The sequence below is a fragment of the Telmatherina bonti genome, assembly GCF_933228915.1.
Source record: "Telmatherina bonti genome assembly, chromosome: 15".
NCBI lineage: Eukaryota > Metazoa > Chordata > Actinopteri > Atheriniformes > Telmatherinidae > Telmatherina > Telmatherina bonti.
The window spans coordinates 26,867,143-26,890,067 of record NC_136613.1 but is presented as its reverse complement, the minus strand read 5'-3'; the positions used below and the strand labels follow the sequence as shown (position 1 = coordinate 26,890,067).

The window sequence follows — 22,925 nt, the reverse complement described above, 5'->3', positions numbered from 1 at the left end:
TTCATTCTACTGGTATTCACTCTTGTTTTGAGATTCAAGCGCTACCCAGTATGTGTCAGTAACAGATTTATAACTGCAGCCTGACTGGCACCTTATTTATTAGAATACCATTTTGGAGCCAGTCACAGTTCCTATATCACAAGAATATAGGGAATAATTCCATCCTGCCCCTCAGAGTCCACATCATCCCATCGTACCATTGAATCTGGCTGTGGACCGGTTTCACAAACAAAGCTGCATTTCATGTCGTCATGGCAAGAAATTCTGTCATCAAATTCTGTCAAATGATTCTGTAATATGTCTATAAACTATACTTAACTGGACTATGGCAACTTGCAGAACAAGCACTGCGAGCAGGTTTGGTGAAGCCTACAGGTTAAATTTAAAGTCTCTGTTAGTTGTGACTTAATGACTTAACTGGTTTAAAATAATTTAAAAGAGAATAAAACCAAAACTCATTTTTATACCAAACTGCCTCTCAGACATCACAGGCAGCCAGATGAACCCCAGACAGAGATTGTGTATTTTTTTTTTTTTTTTTTTTTTATTATTCATTCATTTATCTTTTTCTTTGTTGACACAGTGCTGGTGTTTCTACTTATCCCTTAGTTTTTTTTTTTTTTGTTTTTTTTTTTTTTAATTATTATTCATTCATTTATCTTTTTCTTTGTTGACACAGTGCTGATGTTTCTACTTATCCCTTAGTTTGTTTTTTTTTAATTTTTTTTTTATTATTCATTCATTTATCTTTTTCTTTGTTGACACAGTGCTGATGTTTCTACTTATCCCTTAGTTTGGTTTTTTTTTAATTTTTTTTTTATTATTATTCATTCATTTATCTTTTTCTTTGTTGACACAGTGCTGATGTTTCTACTTATCCCTTAGTTTGGGTTTTTTTTTTTTTATTATTATTCATTCATTTATCTTTTTCTTTGTTGACACAGTGCTGATGTTTCTACTTATCCCTTAGTTTGGGTTTTTTTTTTTTTTTATTATTATTCATTCATTTATCTTTTTCTTTGTTGACACAGTGCTGATGTTTCTACTTATCCCTTAGTTTTTTTTTTTTTTTTTTGTTTTTTTTTACTGTAATATCATTGCTGTGCTGACTATCCTTTGTTTTTATGGCCAGAAAGGTTGTAAAAGGCTGTAGTAGAGTGTCTTTTATTTAGTATGGTAATCCCTCCATTCCCATCTGGCTGCTAACGCTACCTCAAAATGCACATCTGAAAAATGACAACTTTCACTTCCCCAAAAAGACCATAATTTAGCAAGATAAATATTTCCAAAACACACACACACACAATTTGACACACACAGTCATTTATACTACATATGTAGTTTTGGCTTAACACACTTGTGAAAAAATAGAGAGCAACAGATAATTTATTTGTCAGCTGTGGAAATGAGTGATGGAAAGTCCAGCCTCTAGACCTAATGGTCAGACAAATTTTATCTGTAAAGAAATGCCAGATGATTGTGAGCATGATGGCAAAACTGGGAAAACAGGAACATGTCTTATTCATAAGATGGCAACATTAAAGAAGTTCTTCCTTTTTCTTTTGTAAAATTGCTTTATAACCAAACACTGTTAAATTCCTTCACTTTGTTAACATATATCTTTGAGTAATGGTATGCTAGCTTGCAAAGTGTGGCATAAATGACAGAGTAATATGTTTATATTGTAGGAGAGCCTCACATGAATTACACCCAGCTATTCCACCTATTTCCTCACATTTCCATAAAATGACCCTAATTTAAACCTGAGGTCTAGACTTACAAAACATTGTATCAAGTGTAGGTCACATAGGGCTGCTTGTGGTCTCCTTTGTCACCTCTCTGCTTTCTTTCCAATAACATCTATGATAAAAGTGATGAATTACATTTATTACATTGTAATAGATAGTTTGCTGACAGGGTTGTTCAAAGGTAATATACTGAAATATGAACACATGCAAAATAAAGTATTTAATGGAGATTAAAAATAACTATATTCACACAGGCATTATTACAGTTTGCAGATATCCATGTTTTAGAGAAATCAGCAGGTGGAAAATGTTTGTAATGCCACATTTGCTCCTTGCAGACAAAATTATATTAATAGATGGGTCAAGTTATAAAAGAAATAGCTAAAACTAAAATTTATCTCAACCCAAATCACTCGTTTTAACATAGAAAGCCAAACTTTAAACTGAATTACATGCAGAGCAACCAAAGTTTGGAGATCATGTTTTTCTCAGATAATTACTGTGTTTCATAGTGAAATTAATGTCCGAAGAATTATTTTGTTTGGTCCAAGTACCTGGAGCCCAAAGGATGAATAGTAGTGAGTTCGGTGATGTTTTCATCTAATCTATAGTCACCAGTTGGATTAAGCTAGCAATGCAAATTATATCTGAAATATTTAGTGTTAATTAAATAAATAATTAATTTATCTCAACTCTCCAAAAATGAACATCATGGGATATACTTGTCTGGCTTTTTCACTTAAGACTTGTTTCGCTGATTTTTCTTTTTTTTTTTTTTTTCTGAAAGAAATCAGGAAAAGAAAGGTCACTGCATGTACAAAAAGTCATAAATCAGTATCTTATCCAACAGCTACCTAAAAAGCCCCAAAATCAGATTGCGATTCAAAAGACTTCAGTGATCCAGAAGTGTGACTGCAGCCTTTGGAAAAGAAGAAATAAGTTAAATCCAGGATAAGACAGGCACACGGACAAGATTGACGATTGTCCTAGCCTTTAATACTTTGGGCAGGTGAACATGCAAATGTAGTGCTAAACCCATCCAAGAACAGCACCTGATAGCATGCACATTTCATTTGCATACTGTTAGAGAAGCCAGGTTGCCAGAGCAGAACAGATGAAAGCCCTGCAGCTGTGCTCTGTCATATGTCATCTTTGTGTTAACAGGGTGTGAAGGCAGCAGGAACAAGATAGTACAATTAAATGTATAACGCTATCTAACCTTTTAACAACCTGCAGAAAGTTTAAAAGACTGACTGAGTGATGCAGGAGGATGCACTTAGAGAGGGCACTCTAAAACAAGGCAAAATACTTAATGCGCTTCTGTTATTGGGCTATAAAATCATAAAAGGTTCATAACAGTTTAACCAACATCATGTTTTGCATACAGCAATATACTGCCCTGTAAAATATGTCCAAGAATCATCTTTCCTGTCCAGACCGACTGCATGTCAACAAAGTGCTATTTTCTGAACTCTGGTGCTTTACAGTTCCACACAACATCTGGTGAAATGGACCATGCTGCTATAAAATGTGGTTTCACGAGCTGCTTTGTTTGAGCGCATAAATACTTCTGTGGCAGCAGCCTTCATCATCCCATTTTCCCCCTGTCATTAATTATATGGTGTAATTTCCAGGAAATGACACAGTGTACTGGACAGACATGGGGCTAAACAAAATATCCCGCGCCAAACGCGATCAGACCTGGAGGGAAGACATCATTACTACCGGCATCAGTCGAGTGGAAGGCATCGCCGTTGACTGGATCGCTGGTTGGTATTGTGTCTCCCTCAGCCCTGCAGTTATTACCGCAGGCTGTCAAGTTGCTATTGATTGTTGAAAATTCTCACTTTAGGTGCAATAGCTCTAGTTATGCCAGTGATCGGAGGTCTTGTTTTGATCTGGACAGACAATAAACAATAAGCTTTGGAGACTCGCTGGGTATTCTATACACAATGTAAAATCATTCATAGCACAAATAGTTTATGATAGGAACTTTGTGTTTGTCTTCCGTGTGTGAATATCAATGAACCTCTGCTGTATTTATTCTTCTCTCTACACAGGAAATCTGTATTGGACAGACCATGGTTTCAATCTGATAGAAATCTCCCGTCTGAATGGTGCATATCGCTCTGTGGTCATATCTGAAGGACTCGATCAGCCCAGAGCCATTGCTGTACATCCACAGAAGGGGTAGGACAGGACATTTTCAATGTGTTTTCATTGTTTGTGCTCCCATCGTATCAGTGCGCTGTTTACTATATCAGCGGCATCTCTTAGTCGTATAGCAATGTCTAGTAGTGTAAAGGCAGTATTTACCAATATTTGTTGACAACAGACACCTCTGTGGAGCACTTCTGTGGAAACACTTATTTATTCATGCGGTTATTCAGTCAGGAATGGTTGTACACCGGCCAATTGCGTAACAGACTTGGAGTGCATGCAGTCAGGCAGATTAAACCTCTGTTTTGCTCACATCAAACAACATAATGAGGAAAAATGTCAGTTTAGACGGACTCTTGGTGCAGGCAGCCTGGGTTTAATATTCAGCCTTTTGGATATGATAAAGTCAGGATGCTGTTTTATCTGCTTATTTCTGAACACTACTTTTAAAGCCACGCTACAGAACTTTGTTAGACATTTTTCATTCAGGAGCCATCTAACAACATCCAGCATCCATGTTGCATCCTGCCTCTTCTTTGAGCTCCCTCCTGCCAGTAAAAGTTAGTCTGCCGTGGACTCTCGTTTCATCCCTTGTTCTGTACCTTTCTGTTTTTCTTATACCTTTGTTTCTCTATAATTTCTTTAATGAATCAGCTACGGTGCACATCAAACAATGCCAGTGTTGATATCCAATTGCTGGTGTGAGAAAAGAGAAATGCTGGTGTAAAGTCTGGCCTGTCAGCCTGAAGACGGCGATGGACAGCCACAGCTCCAGGAATGCACATCATAAATGTCACTGTGCCATCAAAATGAATCAGAAACAGATATTTATAAGTTAAGAAAGTTATATATTGCTACAATAAAATAAAGATATAGCAATATAAGGTTGATGATACACATATGATACCAATATTTGATGATCAAATGATTTGATCTCAACCTATTTCATTATCTCTTTAGCCTTTAATAATTATAACATGAAAGTCAGATGTAACGGCACTAAGCAGAAGAGTTCAGAAGAGAATGACAAGGCAGGTTATAGCTGGCTAAAGGGCTCTGATAAATGAAAGCACAGTGATTACACTGCACTGAGCAGAAAATGGTCTCAGTCCAGTTTTTGTGATGCGAGGAACAGGACTAGCTGATCCTGCTGAGCCACACAGATGGTGCATGTTGGTTCTGCATCGGCAGCATGAATATATAGACCCAACTTGCTTTCTCCCAACAATCTGGTGATGGGGTATTCATGTGCAGATGTTTTCTTGGCACGCATAGGGACTATCACTACATGCTGTTATCACAATTGTCAAGTTTTGTCTACTCACTGAATGGAAATGCAGAAAGCAAAAGTTGTGTAAAAGAACAAAAACAGGTTTCAGGAAAAAGGATCAATAAGTTCTGCATTACTGAGTGTCCTTTGAAATTAAGTGAGGTTTTCGATAGAATAATTTCCCTTCAAGGAGGCTTTGTTACACCTCTGCTCAAAACAATGTTAAAAGAAATACTTCAAAAGCTGTGAAAAGGAACGGTTACCGTTTTGCTTCTTTTTTTGTATAATAGATTTCTTAATAAATTCTTCAGGATTGTAGCGTTCACCTTTATTTGTGTTTTATCATCGTGGGCAGGTATCTCTTCTGGACTGAGTGGGGCCAAAACCCCTGCATTGGCCGCTCTCGCCTGGACGGTTCAGACCAAGTTACTCTTGTTAACTCGGGCATCATGTGGCCTAATGGAATTTCCATAGACCATGAGGTACACTTACAGAGATGCACAAACATCACCTTCAGCCTCAACCACTTCAGCTTTCTTTTGTGGCTGTAATACAACCGCTCTTCAGAGGCTCAGTTTTTGATATGCATTTTGAAATTACCTTGCAGGAAAACGCATTATATTGGTGCGACGCTCGCACAGATAAGATCGAAAGGATCAACCTTGAAACAGGTGAGAGCCGGGAGATTGTACTGTCAGCGGCCAACGTAGACTTGTTCTCAGTAGCTGTGTTTGGACCTTACATCTACTGGTCTGACAGGTAATTTATTATTTTCTTCTATGCACACACATGCACTTGCCTGCGAAGCCTGTAGAAAAACTTTGCATTAACCTTTCCCGACAAAGGTCCCATGTGAAAAATATTAAGAGCAGCAGTTCTTCTTAGCGAGAGTCACCACCTATTTTTGTAAATACTGATAAAAATCTTTGTCACGAGCAAAGCAGATCTTTTCTCAACCCTCTGATGAAACTTCTTTTTTCTTTAAAAATCTTTTTGTGAAGTTACTGGTTTAGTGATTAACGGTGATTAACAGTTGATTCCATGAGTCTTCACTTTTTGTTCACATCTAACTTGTTTTGCATGACTTGATGATCATTCATCTTTCTTTTCAGAAAATCATAACAGTGGACAAAAAGCTTAATTTAAATTGTCACAGAAGTTGTCACAATTAGTTACAGCGGTCTGAGATTTTTAATTTGGTATTGTTAAAATAGAATGATTATTACTTGCAATATGTCAAATGTGTTTTTTTCTTACCCTGCCTCAGTCAAAACTCTTTTCTCTGAAACTTAGTCCAGATTCCTGTTCCTTTTTTTTTTTTTTTTTTTTCCCCTCCTGGGGGTAATTCAGGGCCCACTCCAATGGTTCAATCCGACGGGGTTTTAAAACCGATACAAGTGAGGCGGTAACCATGAGGAGTGGCCTAGGGGTTAATCTAAAGGATGTGACTGTCTTCAATAGAGGCAGAGAAAAAGGTTGGTTTTATCTTTACAGCTTAATCCATTCCTTTTCTGACTTTTATTACTGTAGTTATACATGTTGTAAAATTTTCATTCTTTAACAATAGAACCGCCAACATTCACATACTCCTAGAACCGCTGAGAACCACCCCCTGCTGCAACAGCGCAAATAACGCAAAGATGCTTTGAAGTTGTTTGATTCCATTTATTATGTTAATAGTTATAATTGAGACTTTAAAAAAAAACCAACTAGCTAAACAGTAAAAAACATAGTATATTAAATAACAAAATAACATTTCAGTATTCTAATTAATTTTACAGTAAGATAAATAAACGCTGCTCTTCAACTTACTTTTCATTCACTCGCATCCAAACACGACGTGTGATTGTGGCGATGTGTGATCAGCTCCTCTTACTCGCTAGATGACTCCTTATCAGGTAAAAAGAGACGGATCATCACTTTCTCCAGCTACTGATTCCTCCACCATCTCGTCAGAATCCTCCACCATTACCCAGAGCTAGCTCTCCGTCACTCAGTTCTTGAAATAATAACCAAGCCTCGTTGGCATTCATATATGGATTGTATTTATCCATTTCTCAAATTCAGCGATCATAAAACCCTCCTACTCACTCTTTGACAGCTGTCAAACACGCGTGCGTTACCAAGCAACTGGGAGTGGCGCGTAAAACATCTGACAGAGGAAAACAATGCATTTCATTAGGCGGTAGAAATGACCCCGTTGGCGGTTCTAGATATTTATGCTCAGGTTTCTTTTTGTTGTGATCACACACTCACCAAAATTCACTATAACTTCACTGGACCCCTTTCAGGAAAAGTGATGAATTTGGAAAAATAGGGATTTTATTTTAACAGAGATATAAGTGTTTGAAGAGCCAAGGAGGTAAAAATGACCCCCCGCTTGGCGGTTCTAGTGTTAATAAAGACCCCATCTAGATATGTGGTTGCATGACTTGTTTGGGGGGGTTTGACCTGTCGAGAATAGTGAAGACAAATTAAAGCTGACTGCACAAAGCTTGGACTGGGGCGAACGGGTAACTGAACATGTGTTGTGTTTTGAAGGCACCAACCCCTGTGCCAGGAGTAACGGGGGTTGCCAGCAGTTGTGCTTCCACCTGGGCAGCGGTCGGCGGACTTGCTCGTGCGCCCACGGCCGTTTGGCAGACGACGGCTTTGCCTGCGAACGCTACGAAGGTTATCTTCTCTTCTCTGAAAGGACTATACTGAAAAGCATCCACCTCTCAGATGAGAGTGACCTCAACTCGCCAATCCAGTCTTTTGAAAATCCTGCGTTTTTCAAGAACGTCATCGCTCTGGCTTTTGACTACAGTCAAAACACAGCTGGGAGCAATCGCATCTTTTTTAGCGACGTCCATTTTGGAAATATCCAGATTATTAATGATGACTGGACAGGACGATCTGTTGTCGCTGAAAGTAAGTACTTTTCATTTTGGCAAAATATTCTTACACTGTTCTTTATTATGCACGAAAACACAGTTTAAAAACGCTGTTTATGGACCCATGTAGGATCAGCTGAATTTCAGAAGTTTCGTATTATCAGCATGATTGTGTCCATAATTTTGCCGGTGGCATGGTGGTTAGCACTGTGGCCTCACTGCAAGAAGGTTGCTGGTTCAATCCTCGGCTGGAGTGAGGCTTGGCCTTTCTGTGTGGAGTTTGCATGTTCTCCCTGTGTATGCGTGGGTTCTCTTCACGTACTCTGGCTTCCTCCCACCGTCCAAAGATATGTATGTTAAGTTTATTGGTTACTCTAAATTGCTCATAGAAGTGCGTGTGAGAGGTTGTTTGTCTCTGTGTGGCCCTGAGATGAACTGGTGGGCTGTCCATTCCCCTTTCGCCCAAAGACTGCTGGGATAGGCTCCAGCTTCCCCGCAACCCTTTATCGGACGAAGCGGTTAGGAAAATGAATGAATGAATGTTGTTTGGCATGTTTACAGCTATCCAGATAACATGTCTGCCATTAGAAGACATGCTCTAATTTCTGTACATTTACTTGCCTTGAGTAGTTGTTCTTTTTTTTTTTTGTTCTGGAAGCTCTCTCTTCCACATCTTGAGTTTTGTTTACAAAAACTCCTTTTTAAAAAGTAGAATGTAGAAAAAAACCCTTTTTTTTCCCCTACATTTATTTCCTAAATCAAACTGAAAAGACAGAGAAATCATTATTTGTTTTGCAATTTTGTGCTCCAAACAAAAAAAAGAAGAAATCGATTACAACTTTTTTCTTTTTTTGTCTGAAATATCATATTATCAATTGTCATATGACTCAGAGATTTTCTCCTTGTCCTGTAGGCTGAGCTGTCAAGGTATCCTAAGCTGCGATGAAACTCATTTATTGTCATAATAAATACAGACAACAATTTCTTTCTTTAAATTTATTTAACATATTGATGAAGAGAATAAAAAGACAATTTTACGTGTGACTATTAATTATTTATCTTTAACCTGGAGCTGTTGACACCTAGCTAAGAGTTTGTGCTGTCTAAGCACACAGTGCTAAAGGCTGGTTTATCATCACAGCCTACATTTTCCACATCCTTAAGACTGCATATGCAGAGAAAACACTCAAGTGCATGTGAACATCCATCAAACCAGACTTAATTCCTCATGAATAATGTTCATATGCTGAAAACATGTGTGTGTGTGGACACGTGAAATGCCACCAGACTTTTTAATCTGTAGTAGAACTGTATGACATTTTGCCAACTCTTCGGTCTGCACATTAAGAACTGCTTAGCGCTGAATGATTGGTTAAAGACTGTGCTGTGGATGATGCACGTAGACTTTTAATAATCCAGTAACTGTGTTGATAGATTTGAAAAAATTAGATTTGTGCATGAGCAAATCTAATTCTGACAGAGGAAAGGTGTCACGCAGCCTCTATGATCTTTTCCACACCAATCAGGAGGACAAGACAACTGATCTGCATAAACCTGAAGCATTCGTGTCTCACGATTACTTTGTGCAGACAGCTGCTTATTTAACATAAATCCCTCAAATAAAACTGATCCAGGTCGTGTGTAACAGGTCGTGAAGTGCGAGTCTGGCCGGTAGCTGACCAGTTGCTGACATGTTCTGCAGTTTTACTGAAAGCTTAACCTTGTTGCTATTCACATACCATTAGGTGCATCTGTCTCGGTTAGAATCAAGAGCAATACTCCTCACGCCACTCCATTTTTTTTCATCCTTTCACTCCTTTCAAAGACCATTTAATTCCTAGTCTGCAACGTATGGAACCTGTGTTGGAAAGCTTCCTGCTTCCTGATTGCCTCAAATTGAATGAGAACCAATCCCTCTCTCTTACTCACCGAAGCTCAGTCAGTCCTGTGCTGATAAGCATGACTGGAGTCAGAAGAACAGCAAACGTGTCTGCTCTACGCGGCTTGCATCCTCTGCCATTCTGGGAATTTACCACAGGGAGCAGACCTCAGCACCTTCCCACACACACACATACACACACACACGCACACACACACACACACACACTGGGACTCTGGCAGTGTTACTGCTTCGCTCTCGCCCAACCCCCATCCCATCCTCCACATTCCCGTGGAGGGAGCTTTCTGCTCATTTATTTGTCTTCGAGAAATGAACAGGCGTTATCGAGAACCATCTGTGAGGAGCGCAAGTGTCCTTCACACTTCAGCACTTGTGAAATGTAAAGTGAAAGCGATCCAACGATATCATATGTAAGTCCATATCGCATTTCAATTCCAGATTATTTTGAGAGACAAACTGCCTCATTTGTTTGAACACTTTCTATATAAGTGTGGCAGGGTATGCAGCAGTAATGCATGGGAGTGGTTGGTGTTCATTCAAAGTGGTGCATCCATCTGGTCCAAACTGCTTTCGATGGGATCAGCCGCTTTAGGTAGCTTCCAGCCACTCACGGTATAAAAAAACAAAAAGGCCCTCTTGTTTCTTCTAAAACTTTCTCCCAGTACCCCGTCATTGAGGAAAGGTGAAGATGTTAATCATCCATATTTCCCTAATTAAACTCTGTGTCCCCCATTAATTACTCCCTTGCGTGGCCAACAATTTGTGAGAAACTCCAAGCTGCCAGACGGCTTTTATTACAAACTATTAATTAGTTGTGGGCTGACTCAGGCAGTCTTAAGTATTCTAGAGTGTGTTTTATGAGTTTTTAGATACAGGGTTACAGCCAAATTATCTAACACCGGCCACATGTTCAGCGTTTCGACAAATTGGAAGCTGCATCGGTACATGAACATGGGTGTGAAACTGGGGATGAGGCAGGATCAGATTTGCAAATTGTTGGACACAGGATGAATAAAGACCCTTAAAACGTCACAGTTAATCTTTTCTTTTTCTTTCTTGACACTAAAAATGTTGATTTTTCTCCTGAATCTAGAAGTGAATCATCTGGTCTTGTAAAATCTGTTTCTCCAATGAAAGATAATTTTATTAAACAATAAACAGATATTTTTACACTCTCGTAAATGTAAACAAATTCACATAAAAACATGGTTCGTCTAGACTTCTTGCAGCTTGAACATTGGTTTTTTTTTTGTTTTTTTTTTATTATTTGACAAAATGTTATCTGACTGCCCTGCCTGTGTGCTTGAGTGAGAGGTTTCATTTGGTATGTGTGCTGTTAGAATAAACTAAATGTAATTATTCTTTCTAGGAAAAACGTGTTTTCCTTCATTAGATTTAGGGGATTCTTCAACTCTCTAGCAGTCCTATTGCTATCAATTGTTTTTGCATGATTTTAATATTTTCCTATGCACCAAAATTTTCTGTTTTAAACAACCAATCTCATATTCCTCTTCCAGAACATTACGATGAAGCAATGTCATAACTATTCACAGATGCTTCATTATGGAGCATTTCTATATCTATGGCAACTCAGGAATGGAGTTAGTCATGCCACTCTGCTCCACATTTATTCATCTGTATAACAGAAACCATAAATGTTATATGTCATAGATCCAGCTATAATCTATATGTCTATAAATCCAGCTTGGAAATGGTTGGCAAGATGGAATCAGATATGAATCTGGAAAAATGATCTGTGAGTGATTTCATCTCTCTGCAGACTTCTGTCCTGCCAGTCACATCCTTGCAGTTTCATAAGAGGCCGCTATAGCCTTTTCTTTTCTGTGTTTAGGAAATTGGCTTACCTTGAAAAGACACACTGTTCCTGACTGACTGTTGCATCTACAAATAGCTGTCCATCCGGCGTAGTGATCCATGAAGTAATTTCCCTGTCAGTCATCAATGAAGCACAGTCACTTTTCAAGCACAAATTGTGCCTGCCACCCGTTGCACGTAAAGTCACCATTGTTTTAGCTCAATTCATGAATTGGATATTTTTTTAGTTGAATCGCTGCAGATGAAAGTGACGGTGGCAGATATAAATTACAGCTGTACTGAAAGAGCTCAATACAGATAAATGGCTTCCGCCCAGTTTCAAATTTAGTTTTCCCTCATCTTCCCTCATACTTTTTTTTGTTACAAACACATTCCTTGTCACTTACTAAGTTCATATATTTGAATTTCCAGGGTATGTTCTCTTGCCGAACGAAGACAGGGTCTCAGTTTTTTGCAACCATTAAACATGTAATCAAAATGAAACTGTGTGTGGTGACAGAAAGTGCCCTAAGTTACACATGGATGACAACTCAATGCCCCTGTTGTGGAAAAAAAAAAGTCTGTCAATGACAAGGAGTCTGGTTCTGAAGTAAAAAGTGTTACAAAGTTTATTGAACAAGAAATAAGAAAGAACAAGACAATACAAAATGCAATTTGGAGAAGCGGTTCAGAAGTCTGACATCAGAAGTCTGAAACGCTCTCCCAGGTTCTACACCAAAAAATACTTTTAACCCCCCCCCTTACAGTACGTCAAGCCTCAGTTCATCATGACCTATTCAGAAGCGCACAAAGTCATCAGAAATGAGTATACTAAGGATTATAAAATAATCAACATCTAAGTCAGAACATGAAATTTCTGCGACACTCCCCATGGGTGTTGAACAAAACCAAGAAAGAAATAAAAGCAGAAAAGAAAAAAATCATTGTATCTTACTTACATTTAGCTACTAAAGGATATGACAAAGGAAACACTTGAGGTAACTTTCTGTAGTGTTCAAGAACTTGATCTGCTCTTCTTTAAGACTGCCACTGACCATTTTACAGGTCATTTCACCTTAAACACAGTCACAGTAAGAAAGGCTTTATTGCCAGGTACAGTCAAGGGCCTTTACAATGAAAAGGAATTAGTTTTGTCAGGTGCAAAAACGGTAAAAAGTGCAAACAGACAAAGAAATAAAAGGATATTTGCAAATAAGAAACTGCTCTTGTGGCATGAGGTCCTGACAGTGATGGGGCAGTACCTTTTCCCAGAGGGGAAGGTCTGTGTCACAGTGGAAAGGGATCGACTGCATGTCTCCATATCCTATAAATGTAGTTTCTACACACAGCTAACTGTGTCTCAGCAGAGTGGATAGCACGCTGCAGCTTGGCCTTGCCCCTGACCATACCTGCAGCAAACTATACCAATACTGAGGATGTGAAGATGAATTTAATGATGGCAGATGAAACCTTTTCTGATGTTCTGAAAGTACAGGTTCTTTTGAGCCTTCTTGGAAGGGGGAGAGCTGATGTTCTGTTCCCACTTGAGGTGCTTGGTGATGGTGGTGCCCATGAAGGGGAAGGACTCTGCAGAGGTCACCGAATTGTTGCAGATGATAAAAGGAATGAAAGAGGCTGGGTCCTGATTGAAGTCCACTATTACCTCCAATGTCTAATGGTTTGGAGTTCCAAGTTGTTCATGCTGCACCAAGACACCAGCCAGTCTGGCTCATTCTTGTAGGATGACTTACTCCCATCAGAAATAATGGCAAAGAGGGAGTTGTCATCAGCAAACTTCAGGAGTTTGACAGACAGGTGTCCTAACATGCAGCTGAGAATAAATAAAAAAAAAATCTCAGGGAGAATACAAGGGAGAAAGTACACAGTCCTGGGGTGACCAGGAGATAGACCAGGAGTCTGAGATATACTGACTCTGCCTCTGACAAGTGTCCTTCAGGATTTTTAAAATGAATTAATTCATTGTGTCAGAATTAGATCTCTTAATTGGAGTGGTTCATCATGTCTTTTAGATGTGGGTTCAGTGGAGGGATTGGCTTACCACAGAGCCTGGGACACCTTGTACTGGACCAGTTCCACCACATCCACCATCACAAGGCAAACTGTAGACCAGAAACGAGTTGGTGCCTTTCCCAGGCAGGCTGTGGTCACTCTTTCAGAAGAAGACCACCCACATGTTCTGGCCCTGGACGAGTGTCAAAAGTAAGTAGCTCATCTTTGTGGTCTTTGTGCTGGGGCCTCCTGTCTCAAAATACACATCTTAACCTTTCAGCATACCACTAAGGACTAAAACTGCTGGAAGAAACGGTGGCCTTTTGTTCCATGAGTCAACATATAGAAAAAAATGGTTAAACATCCATTTTGTCGTTAAAGGGAATACAGAAAAGAAAAAACTAAATACAAGAGTTATGTTATGTTTCTAAATAGTAACAAAAACACATAAAGTTTGTTTTGGTTTCAAAAACTTGCAGAGAATTATGAGTATAATGTGCCATTTTCACATTTTCATGTAGATATCATAAATGATGAACTCTAACACAATTTTTGCCAACATATAAAAAAAAGTGACATTACAGCTGTTCGAAAACCCATCCTGTGGCCTATTGGTTACAGGACAAATTTTAAGATGTCTGTAAATCTATTTATGGACTGTATTGTTGATATGCTGCCAAGATATGCTCTGTGTTAACCTCTCAGACAATCCTCAGATTGTCTGCCTACTAAAGTTAAAACAGTGGAAGAAAAACTGCTGAAACATTAAGTGAGTTCTGATCCTGCTTTTAACCTTTTCTACTTCTAGTTTAATGCTAATTCACCATCTATTTTATCATCCATTATTTTTTTATATTTTGTTGTAATGTTGGTTTTTAAAGGATTTCTACAGCAGATAACACGATTAATAATTGTACCATACATTGATTGTTATGTTATAGATTAATACAAATCTGCACTTGGAAATTTGCACTTGGTCTGTTAAACTTAATTTTCTAAGTACAGTTGACTGTTTTTCTTAGACAATCCACTGTCAATTAATTTTTTGGAATTTTTTTTTTTCATACTGGTTTGGAGATTTTCCCATTGAAATGGATTGTCCACTTTCATTGTGCTCAACATTGGGCATCTGACAACATAAAAGTTGTTTACTACCTGGATCATCTGATCATGGTCTCTTGGTCAATTGATAAAAAAACCGATAATACTAAAAATAACACACCAATTCGCACAAGTTGAAAAGGAAATGAGAAGCATGCGGGTTAGGAGCTAGCTTAGAAAATGGACAAGCTTGAAGCACAAACAAGGACACAGAAGGAATGCAGAAAATCAAGTATTATGTCTTATCAAGACAAAATCCTGGATTCTCATGGTTTATATGATGCTTTAAGACTGTATGAGCAGATTAAGGCAAATAATTGAGCAGAAAGCTCGAGGAGGATGTCCTTCAGTCTAACTTGTATAACTTAACAAATGAAAAAGGTAACAATTGTTAGCCAATTCAGAAAAGTTTTTTTTATATTGTTAAAACTAATAACACATCTCTATTTCTATTAAGTTAGGTCATATTTTTATGAACATAGACATTTTACTAACAGTCTGTGAAAGGTGAGTGTCCTGCTTCTCCTGTTACACGAGCTCAATTAATTTCTCGACCTCACACGATCCTTGGTTGGCAGCTTGGCGCCATATCCAACCCACTCCAGAATCACAGTCTGATAATTAGAATTTAAACTAGAGTGATTATTTAATAGCTCCTGGTCCTGACTTCTGACCTTAATCTTTATTATTGTACTTAAGTGGACCTCCATGACTTCATTACAAAATGAAATGTGAGTCTAAGGTTGGATGAGATGGAGGTTGTTTTTTTTTTTTTTTTTTTTTTTTTTTTGCGTTTGCTTTATTTCATTTATTTTTATCATTAAAATGTATGATTTTTGTTCAAATTTTTTTTATTTGTCTTTCCTGTTGAGGTTTTAAAATGTAGCCCTCTTTTTTATTATTATTATTATTATTATTTTATTTAAAAGACCCTACAAAATAGCGATACGAGTCTTGTTATTTATGGCCACCATTATCCTTTTCTCATCTTCACAGATAGACGAATGAGCTGCGAGACTTTTATCTCACCTGTGATGATAATCTTTTTTATTTAATGGGAACAGAGTTAAATTTTCATCTATAAGTTCCTTTGGGGTAAAGAACGGAAACCAGTAAGGATGTTGATCATCTACTAAAATTACCACATAAACAAGCCGAAATGTAATTCAGAGATAAACACTCTTCCCATTTACTTGTGTATGTTTCGCCTGTTTGGCTCAGAATCCACTGGTGCACTTGTGAGCATTGCTGCTCATATAAAAAAGGCATTATTTGTGATCACTGATTCAGTTGCAGATGACACATATTTGTTCTGTACTTGCGATGCTGAGGTGGTGTGACTGTAGAATTACTGAGGTGATGTAGCTCCTCTGTTGAGATGGGGAAGTGTCTGTTGACAGCTACACAATAAGCCAAGGCCACTTGCTCTTTATACACTGTGAAAGGAAGTGCTGTAACGCGCTCGCTGGCATTTAAATGTTTGTTTTGACTGTTTTTGTTTTTTTTTTGTTTGGTTTTCTTTTTTTCATATAAAGCCTGATGTTTTGGACAAATTGGAATGAGCAGAGGCCCAGCATCATGAGGTCCACCTTAGCTGGCAAGAACATGAGGATTGTCATCAGTTCCGACATCTTGACACCCAATGGACTGACAATTGATCACAAAGCAGAGAAGCTCTACTTTTCTGATGGAACCCTTGGCAAGATTGAGCGATGCGACTATGACGGCTCCAGCAGATATGTAAGTATGAAAACAATGATCCCCACACAGAAGGTCTTAGCTGCAGCCTTAAAGCAATCTTTTCTAACTAAGTTAGGAAGCTCCTACTTCCCTGGAGCATAATGAGCTTATTTCTTCAACCATCCCAGTTTAGTATCGTTTTAAACCTTTGTTCCCCACTGAGCATGATGAAGAGATTTTAATTCTAAGATCCCTAATGTGGATCAGTAACATTAGCAGTGTATCAACAGGATCAAAAGTAATTATATTCTAATGAAAATAGGACGCATTCTGCAGTTGGCTGTCTGAAATTAATTCATGTAATGTAAAATGACAGAGGAAGACAATTCCAGATGGACCAGTTTAAAACTATGAGAATAAAAGAAGATAATATGAAAAGATCGTAATTAATAATAATAAAAAAAATACAACATCATGACTGTCAAACACAAATTTGACTGCACATGGACTGAAACGTGTTTGTTCCAAAGTCACCATCATCCTCTCTCCCACTGCTCAACAAGCCTCAGGAATTCAAGCAAACAGAGGACACTTCCTCCTAATCCTCTTGCTCTCAGGAGGACGCTCTCCTTTGTTCTGAAATAATTACAATCTGTTTGGAATTATGTTTGGTTCAAAGTTTTTGAACCAAACATAATTCCAAAATTATGTTTGGTTATCCAAAATTAAGAACTGAATGACTAGAAATGATTATGCCACGTCTTCTTTCAACAGGTGAAAGTAAAATCCTTTATTGATTATTTGTTGATTGGAACACATTTCTCATAAGTAACTAATAATACTCTAACATTATTTGTTCCATCACTGATAATAATGAATCCTAATTTATATCCAGACACACACAAACAACAAAAACAAGAAAAGCCACCATCATAGAATAGGGTTAATATGATAAAATCCAGTCTTCTTTAGTGCTTTGGCCTAATAAGCAACTAACATTAGAAAATGTGAAAGACCCTTTAAGATGTTACCATGTTACTATGGTTTCCTCTGTGACTGCAGATTGTTAAAACATCTCGAAATGATCTTTAAATATCAGATTCTTCTGGAGAGGGGAACAACAGTCTTTAATTTCTTCTGTCACTACCAAATGAATGACACTCCACAGGATGATCCAGTTTGTTGCATTTCTGTTCTCCTTTTCTTCTCATAGCTTATGTATAGTTTTCATGATGTTTAAAGTTAAGTTCACATAGAAAACTGTAGTTTTTGAAACTTCCACTCAACAAGTTTATTCGAACTGCCTTGTTTCTATTGTCTGACAACATATAAAACTTCCCATTTATTACAACATTGTTCCTGCTTTTGCTTACACTTCTGTTATCTTTCTGTATTTAACACTCTGGGGACGCCGGCATCGTCGGCGATGCCAGGGACCATGTTGTGTTTAATCGAGCATAGTTGTCGAACCATAAAAGATAGAAACTTACTTTTTTCCCCTCTGAATCGGGAGACTCCGGGCTTTCAGACAGTAGTTCCAGCATCACTGTAGCCCATTCACAGGTGATACAGTGTTGTGTCAAAATAGGTGTTCCAATCAGAGCCTTTGTCTTTGGCGCATGACACATGTTTGTCCAATCAGAGCCGATGATGCCTCAGGAAACGCCTCCAAACAGAGTCAATCACTATACATTGGTGTCATTAGCAGTTGGATAGCTACCTTCTGTATTTACAAGGCCGATAAATTATGAAAACAACAGCTTTTACGCACGCATACCATGCATAATTGCTCAAACAAACATTTGCATTACTCAAATAGTTTATTTCAACATAAACGACATGACAGCGTCATAACAGATGTATAACTTGGTAACAGATACAGTGTGTGCAGCTGGCAGTGATTTTGGAAAGCTGCAGTGCTTCAGTCCCCTTCAGTACCTTAACTCGTGCTTTGAAATTATAGTACTCTTTATTTCAAGCAAAGGAGCCTCATTTACATAGCAGTTTATGATATTTCAATTCAAAATAAAACAAAACAAAACAAGGTATAGGACATTATGGGGCATTTAAAGATGGTGTTTATTAGCATTTAAACTAAAACAAAGTCAGGTTTATTTCTCTAAAATACCCTTGGTCCCCAGAGGGTTAAGAGCGCTGAAGGTGTGCCAGACTTAACTGTTCATAAAATGCAAAACTGCACTTTGCTTAAGGCACATATTTTTACTTTGTTTAATGTTTTGTCCTGGAAGTTTTGTTATTTAATCTCTGATGCCACAGATACTTTCTGTAAGCATTAAAGTCCATTCTCACCAAAGTAAATACAAGTCAATGAGGGGAGTTCACGTTATGTCCATAACAGTTTCATGCATTATGCATGACATACCAAACAGTTGTGTCCAGGGTACTGAGAGGATTACAGTGCAACGTGGACTTCTTTTGCTATGGGTTCTAGTCTTTGCTTGATATGACCTGTGGAGCTCAGCACCTTGGCCCATCTCAATTACTTACCCATATGTTTGATGAGCTGGGTCACTAGGCTCAAAAAGTCTTCACCTCTGAGGCCCCACTTGGCCTTGCCACTGAGTAGTGCTGCTAATGAAGGATTTGTAGTGAGACTGCTGTGGGTGCAAAATCTCCATTCCAATTAAAATGTGTAAATTAAACAGAAAGCTGACTGTCGACGTCTGTCTGCAACCAAACCACAGTTGCGGAAGTCTTACGCAAACGCATCCATGGAGGACAACGAGCTTAACGTGGAGAGAGAAGCTTGAGGCGCATCGTCGGGCATTGTACATTGTAAACAGACATTGTTTAATGTCTTCTAACTGAGTTTATTTCACAAAGCAAATTACAGTGACAGCAGGATTTTAGTTCAGAAGTAAACAAGCTGACTTTATAGGAAAAAAAAAAGATAAAAGATGACCTCTGTGGCAGTATGAACTTTTAGTGTGCTGCTACTCCTCAGGACTGCAGCAGCATCATTATATGTTGACCGTGTGTTTATGGGGGAGAGCTGTTGCATGGCTGCTGTCTCCATGCCATTTTGAGAGTGAAGACCCCTGTCATTAATAAAGCCTGTGCTCCACAGACAGCAGTATAGTAAATGATAGGGGGTAGATGTCAGCAGTTTTGCCTGGGGGGGAAGATCCTTCTTTTTTTTTTTTTTTTTTGGTATCAGGAAAGCACATAAATGGACATGCGGCTGTAATTTGACTCAATGGCGCTGCCTTTGGGAAGCTGTCTTTTGTCTTGTAAACAGAAGCTCTTTAATGTAATAGGATATCCATTTATTAATCCAAATATCACATTTAAACCCAACTGAACCAAGCGACTGGCAACTCACTATGAAATATTTTCCCATTTAAGAAAAACACAAGTTCGGAAACATGACTCTAATGTGTTGCAGGCTGTAAACCAGCTTTTTTTCCCCCAGATCTAATTTCCTATCAATATGTTCTGTCCCTCCCCATCTGGTGCTCACCTTTCTGCCGCTCTCTGTCTCTCACTCGCATGATGGCCAGTTGTTGCTTCTACATGCTGGGCTCCTTTAATCAACACCTGTCCTATTAATTCCAGTATGGCACTGGGCTAATGTGATGTCGCTTACAAGCCTGTCCCACTAATGGCTGAGACTACAGAGCTGTTGGTGTCCCTGATCCTCCACACAAGCCCAGAGAGTCCCAGAAGGAGGCATCTGATGGATTCTTGCCTCACTGCCAATGGCACTGTCATTTACTCCCCCAACATCTGGGTTAAGCAGTCACGTTGGCGGCAGGGGTGATTTGTTGATTAATGAGTGGAAACATTATTCTCCTCATTTATTCCTCAGGATGTGTTCAGAATTATGTCAGGTTGCTCTCAAGTTTGATCTTGAAAAGATGCTCATGAGTGATTCATGAATGGATGTAAACATAATTAGATTACACTACAAAAAAACCTGTGTTATAGAAATAATAAAGGGAATGGTATGACATCTGTTTCAGTTCCGTCACTTTGCCTGTGACCTGACTGCAGCTCTCTCTTCCACTATGTTTAGGTCATAGTTAAATCTGGACCTGGAAACTTCTATGGACTTGCCATCTATGCAGATTTCATCTACTGGTCAGACTGGGCCCGCAGAGCTGTGCTGCGATCAAACAAGTACACAGGTGGTGACACCAAGGTGCTTCGGGCAGATATACCCCATCAGCCAATGGGAATCATAGCTGTTGCCAAGGATACCAATAACTGTGAGTATATGAGCAAATATCCATGACAACACTTGTAGTTACAGACATGTAAAACAGGAAGTTCATTCTGTGGTTTTATGTATCAGAAATTAGGAACTATCTTTCTTTAGTAGGTCATTAAATGAGGCAAATGCAACTTCAGATGAAAAACACAGAAACAAATTAGAGCATACCCTTATTTATTTCACAGAGGCTGAGGCAAATCAGTAAAGGAGAGCGGTTCAAACAAAGTACAACCATTAGCCAGAGTAAACTGAAGTATGAGTTTGTGTATGATGGTATCAATCTGTAACAGTGGAACAATCTCAACCTGTTTTCCTTCTGACTCTGCTTCTTTCTGAAGATGATTTTCAGACATTATTGCTGATGTCTTTCCTCCTTCACACTGTATTAACACTTGTGTTTTTATGGAAGATCTCACACTGATAGTGAGCATTTAACTAGCAGCACCTGGCTGCTATATATTATCTTAAAACAGACACATATTGTTAAAATAGATTACGCCATGTGTTGTAAGAATGTAAAACACAGGAAAACCCCTTATGAAAGTTAGTTTAAATATATGTTACATGTAAGGTAAGCATAAAAAACTTTGTAATATAATTATATGTTTCACAGAAAAAAGAAATACAGAGTTAATAAAAATACATATATTTTGTAATAAGAAGGAGAAACTGGAATAGTTTGCAAAGATATTCCAGCTGGTTAGCAACTAATTGTACCATGTTTAAGAAAACTTTTTTTTTTATTTGATGCAAAAAAAAAAAAAAGAAAACTGCGGGTTGATAAATGAAAGTGGTCTTATTTAGAATGGCCGGAAACTTAAGCCTCAGTGGTAATTAATAAAAAAAAAGTAGCTTATGTTGTAGAGGGAGTCTCTTAAGTGTCGTATAAAGTTTAATTTCCAAGTAGGACAAAGGGATGTGGGCTTAAGCACATCCCACCGGTCGGACTCAGATGCCAAGAGCAACTCGTTTCCTTGTTTATCTTGTTATGGGGAATAATTGCATCCTGCAACCTGAATGGGCACAGCTGCTAGTCTCCAGTATCACATGCAATGATCAGAAATGAAGGACATGAATATTAGTTTATCCGTTTTTGTCTTTACTTCCTAATTGTATTTCCTTGTCATGAATATCCTGACTATAAATAATCACACAATCAGGTTACCTGAGCTGCAGAGCAGATTAATGTTTTTAGGTGCTTGTGAATAAAACCTTCATTGCTGTAGGGCAGGTAGATGCTCTCAGAAGTCTTAATGTTTTATCTTATTTCATGATTTAAAACTCCATTTGCATTTTTTTCTCTGTCTGAACCCGGCTGGCAGGTTGTTTTACTTATTGACAAAACGAGTTGAGTTTGCTGTCAGGTGCTGCGATTAAAAAGGCATTGCATGATTTAGCAGTGATTTGGGGCGAAAAAAATATTTCCAATGATTTTCCAGCTAATCCAGATTCTGTTTTAGCTTTCTAAGATATTTTTTTTTACTACATATGATAAAGGGGATGAAATTCATTTTGAATATCACTCAGCCATATAACGGTTCTAATAGATGAAACAGGCTGAAGCCTGTCAGGCTGAATAATGAGTCACTTTTTTTTCCCCCTCAGAAGATAACTTCAGGAATATATTGAAAGACTCATACATATCCAAAAGAGACTGCGCTTTCGTTCAGGTTGTTCCTGTCCCCACTTGTCTAACTAGCTCCTTTTTGTCATTGAAGGCGAGCTGTCCCCATGTCGGCACATGAACGGAGGCTGCGGTGACCTCTGTCTCTTGACCCCACACGGCAGGGTCAATTGTTCTTGCCGTGGAGAACGCGTGCTGCTAGATGACAACAGATGTGTCTGTAAGTTGAGACGCCTCAGATTTAATCACGCCGAGGCCATGGATAGCTAACCTTTTAAACATTGCTAGAATAACATATCGATTCTTAATGGCATCCCTTGCAGAGACGCTACTTCAAAGGAGACATTTTATGCTCTTTTCCTCACATGTTGACATGATTTCCTGAGGTCTTCCTGAAATGTCTGTGATCTCTGTGCCATACATTTTAAGGTCTTTTCGTAGCAAAAATGGAACCTATCTTAGTCTGAGGCTGTGCTCCTCAGCCGGAAAAGGGAAGAGGAGTTTCTG

General features: G+C 38.5%; 1 protein-coding gene across 1 annotated transcript in view; it reads left to right on the top strand.

Moving 5' to 3' along the window:
* lrp1bb (low density lipoprotein receptor-related protein 1Bb) overlaps positions 1-22,925 on the top strand; it is a gene marked incomplete at both ends in the record, with an annotated part of 313,004 nt that overhangs the window by 219,627 nt on the left and 70,452 nt on the right. Inside the window, 10 exons of the mRNA XM_079254397.1 lie at positions 3,383-3,517; positions 3,809-3,938; positions 5,534-5,660; positions 5,786-5,937; positions 6,529-6,653; positions 7,720-8,091; positions 13,800-13,989; positions 16,416-16,620; positions 20,597-20,789; positions 22,513-22,638. Coding sequence (XP_079110523.1) covers positions 3,383-3,517; positions 3,809-3,938; positions 5,534-5,660; positions 5,786-5,937; positions 6,529-6,653; positions 7,720-8,091; positions 13,800-13,989; positions 16,416-16,620; positions 20,597-20,789; positions 22,513-22,638 — 1,755 coding nt within the window. The remainder of the gene's footprint in view (positions 1-3,382; positions 3,518-3,808; positions 3,939-5,533; positions 5,661-5,785; positions 5,938-6,528; positions 6,654-7,719; positions 8,092-13,799; positions 13,990-16,415; positions 16,621-20,596; positions 20,790-22,512; positions 22,639-22,925) is intronic.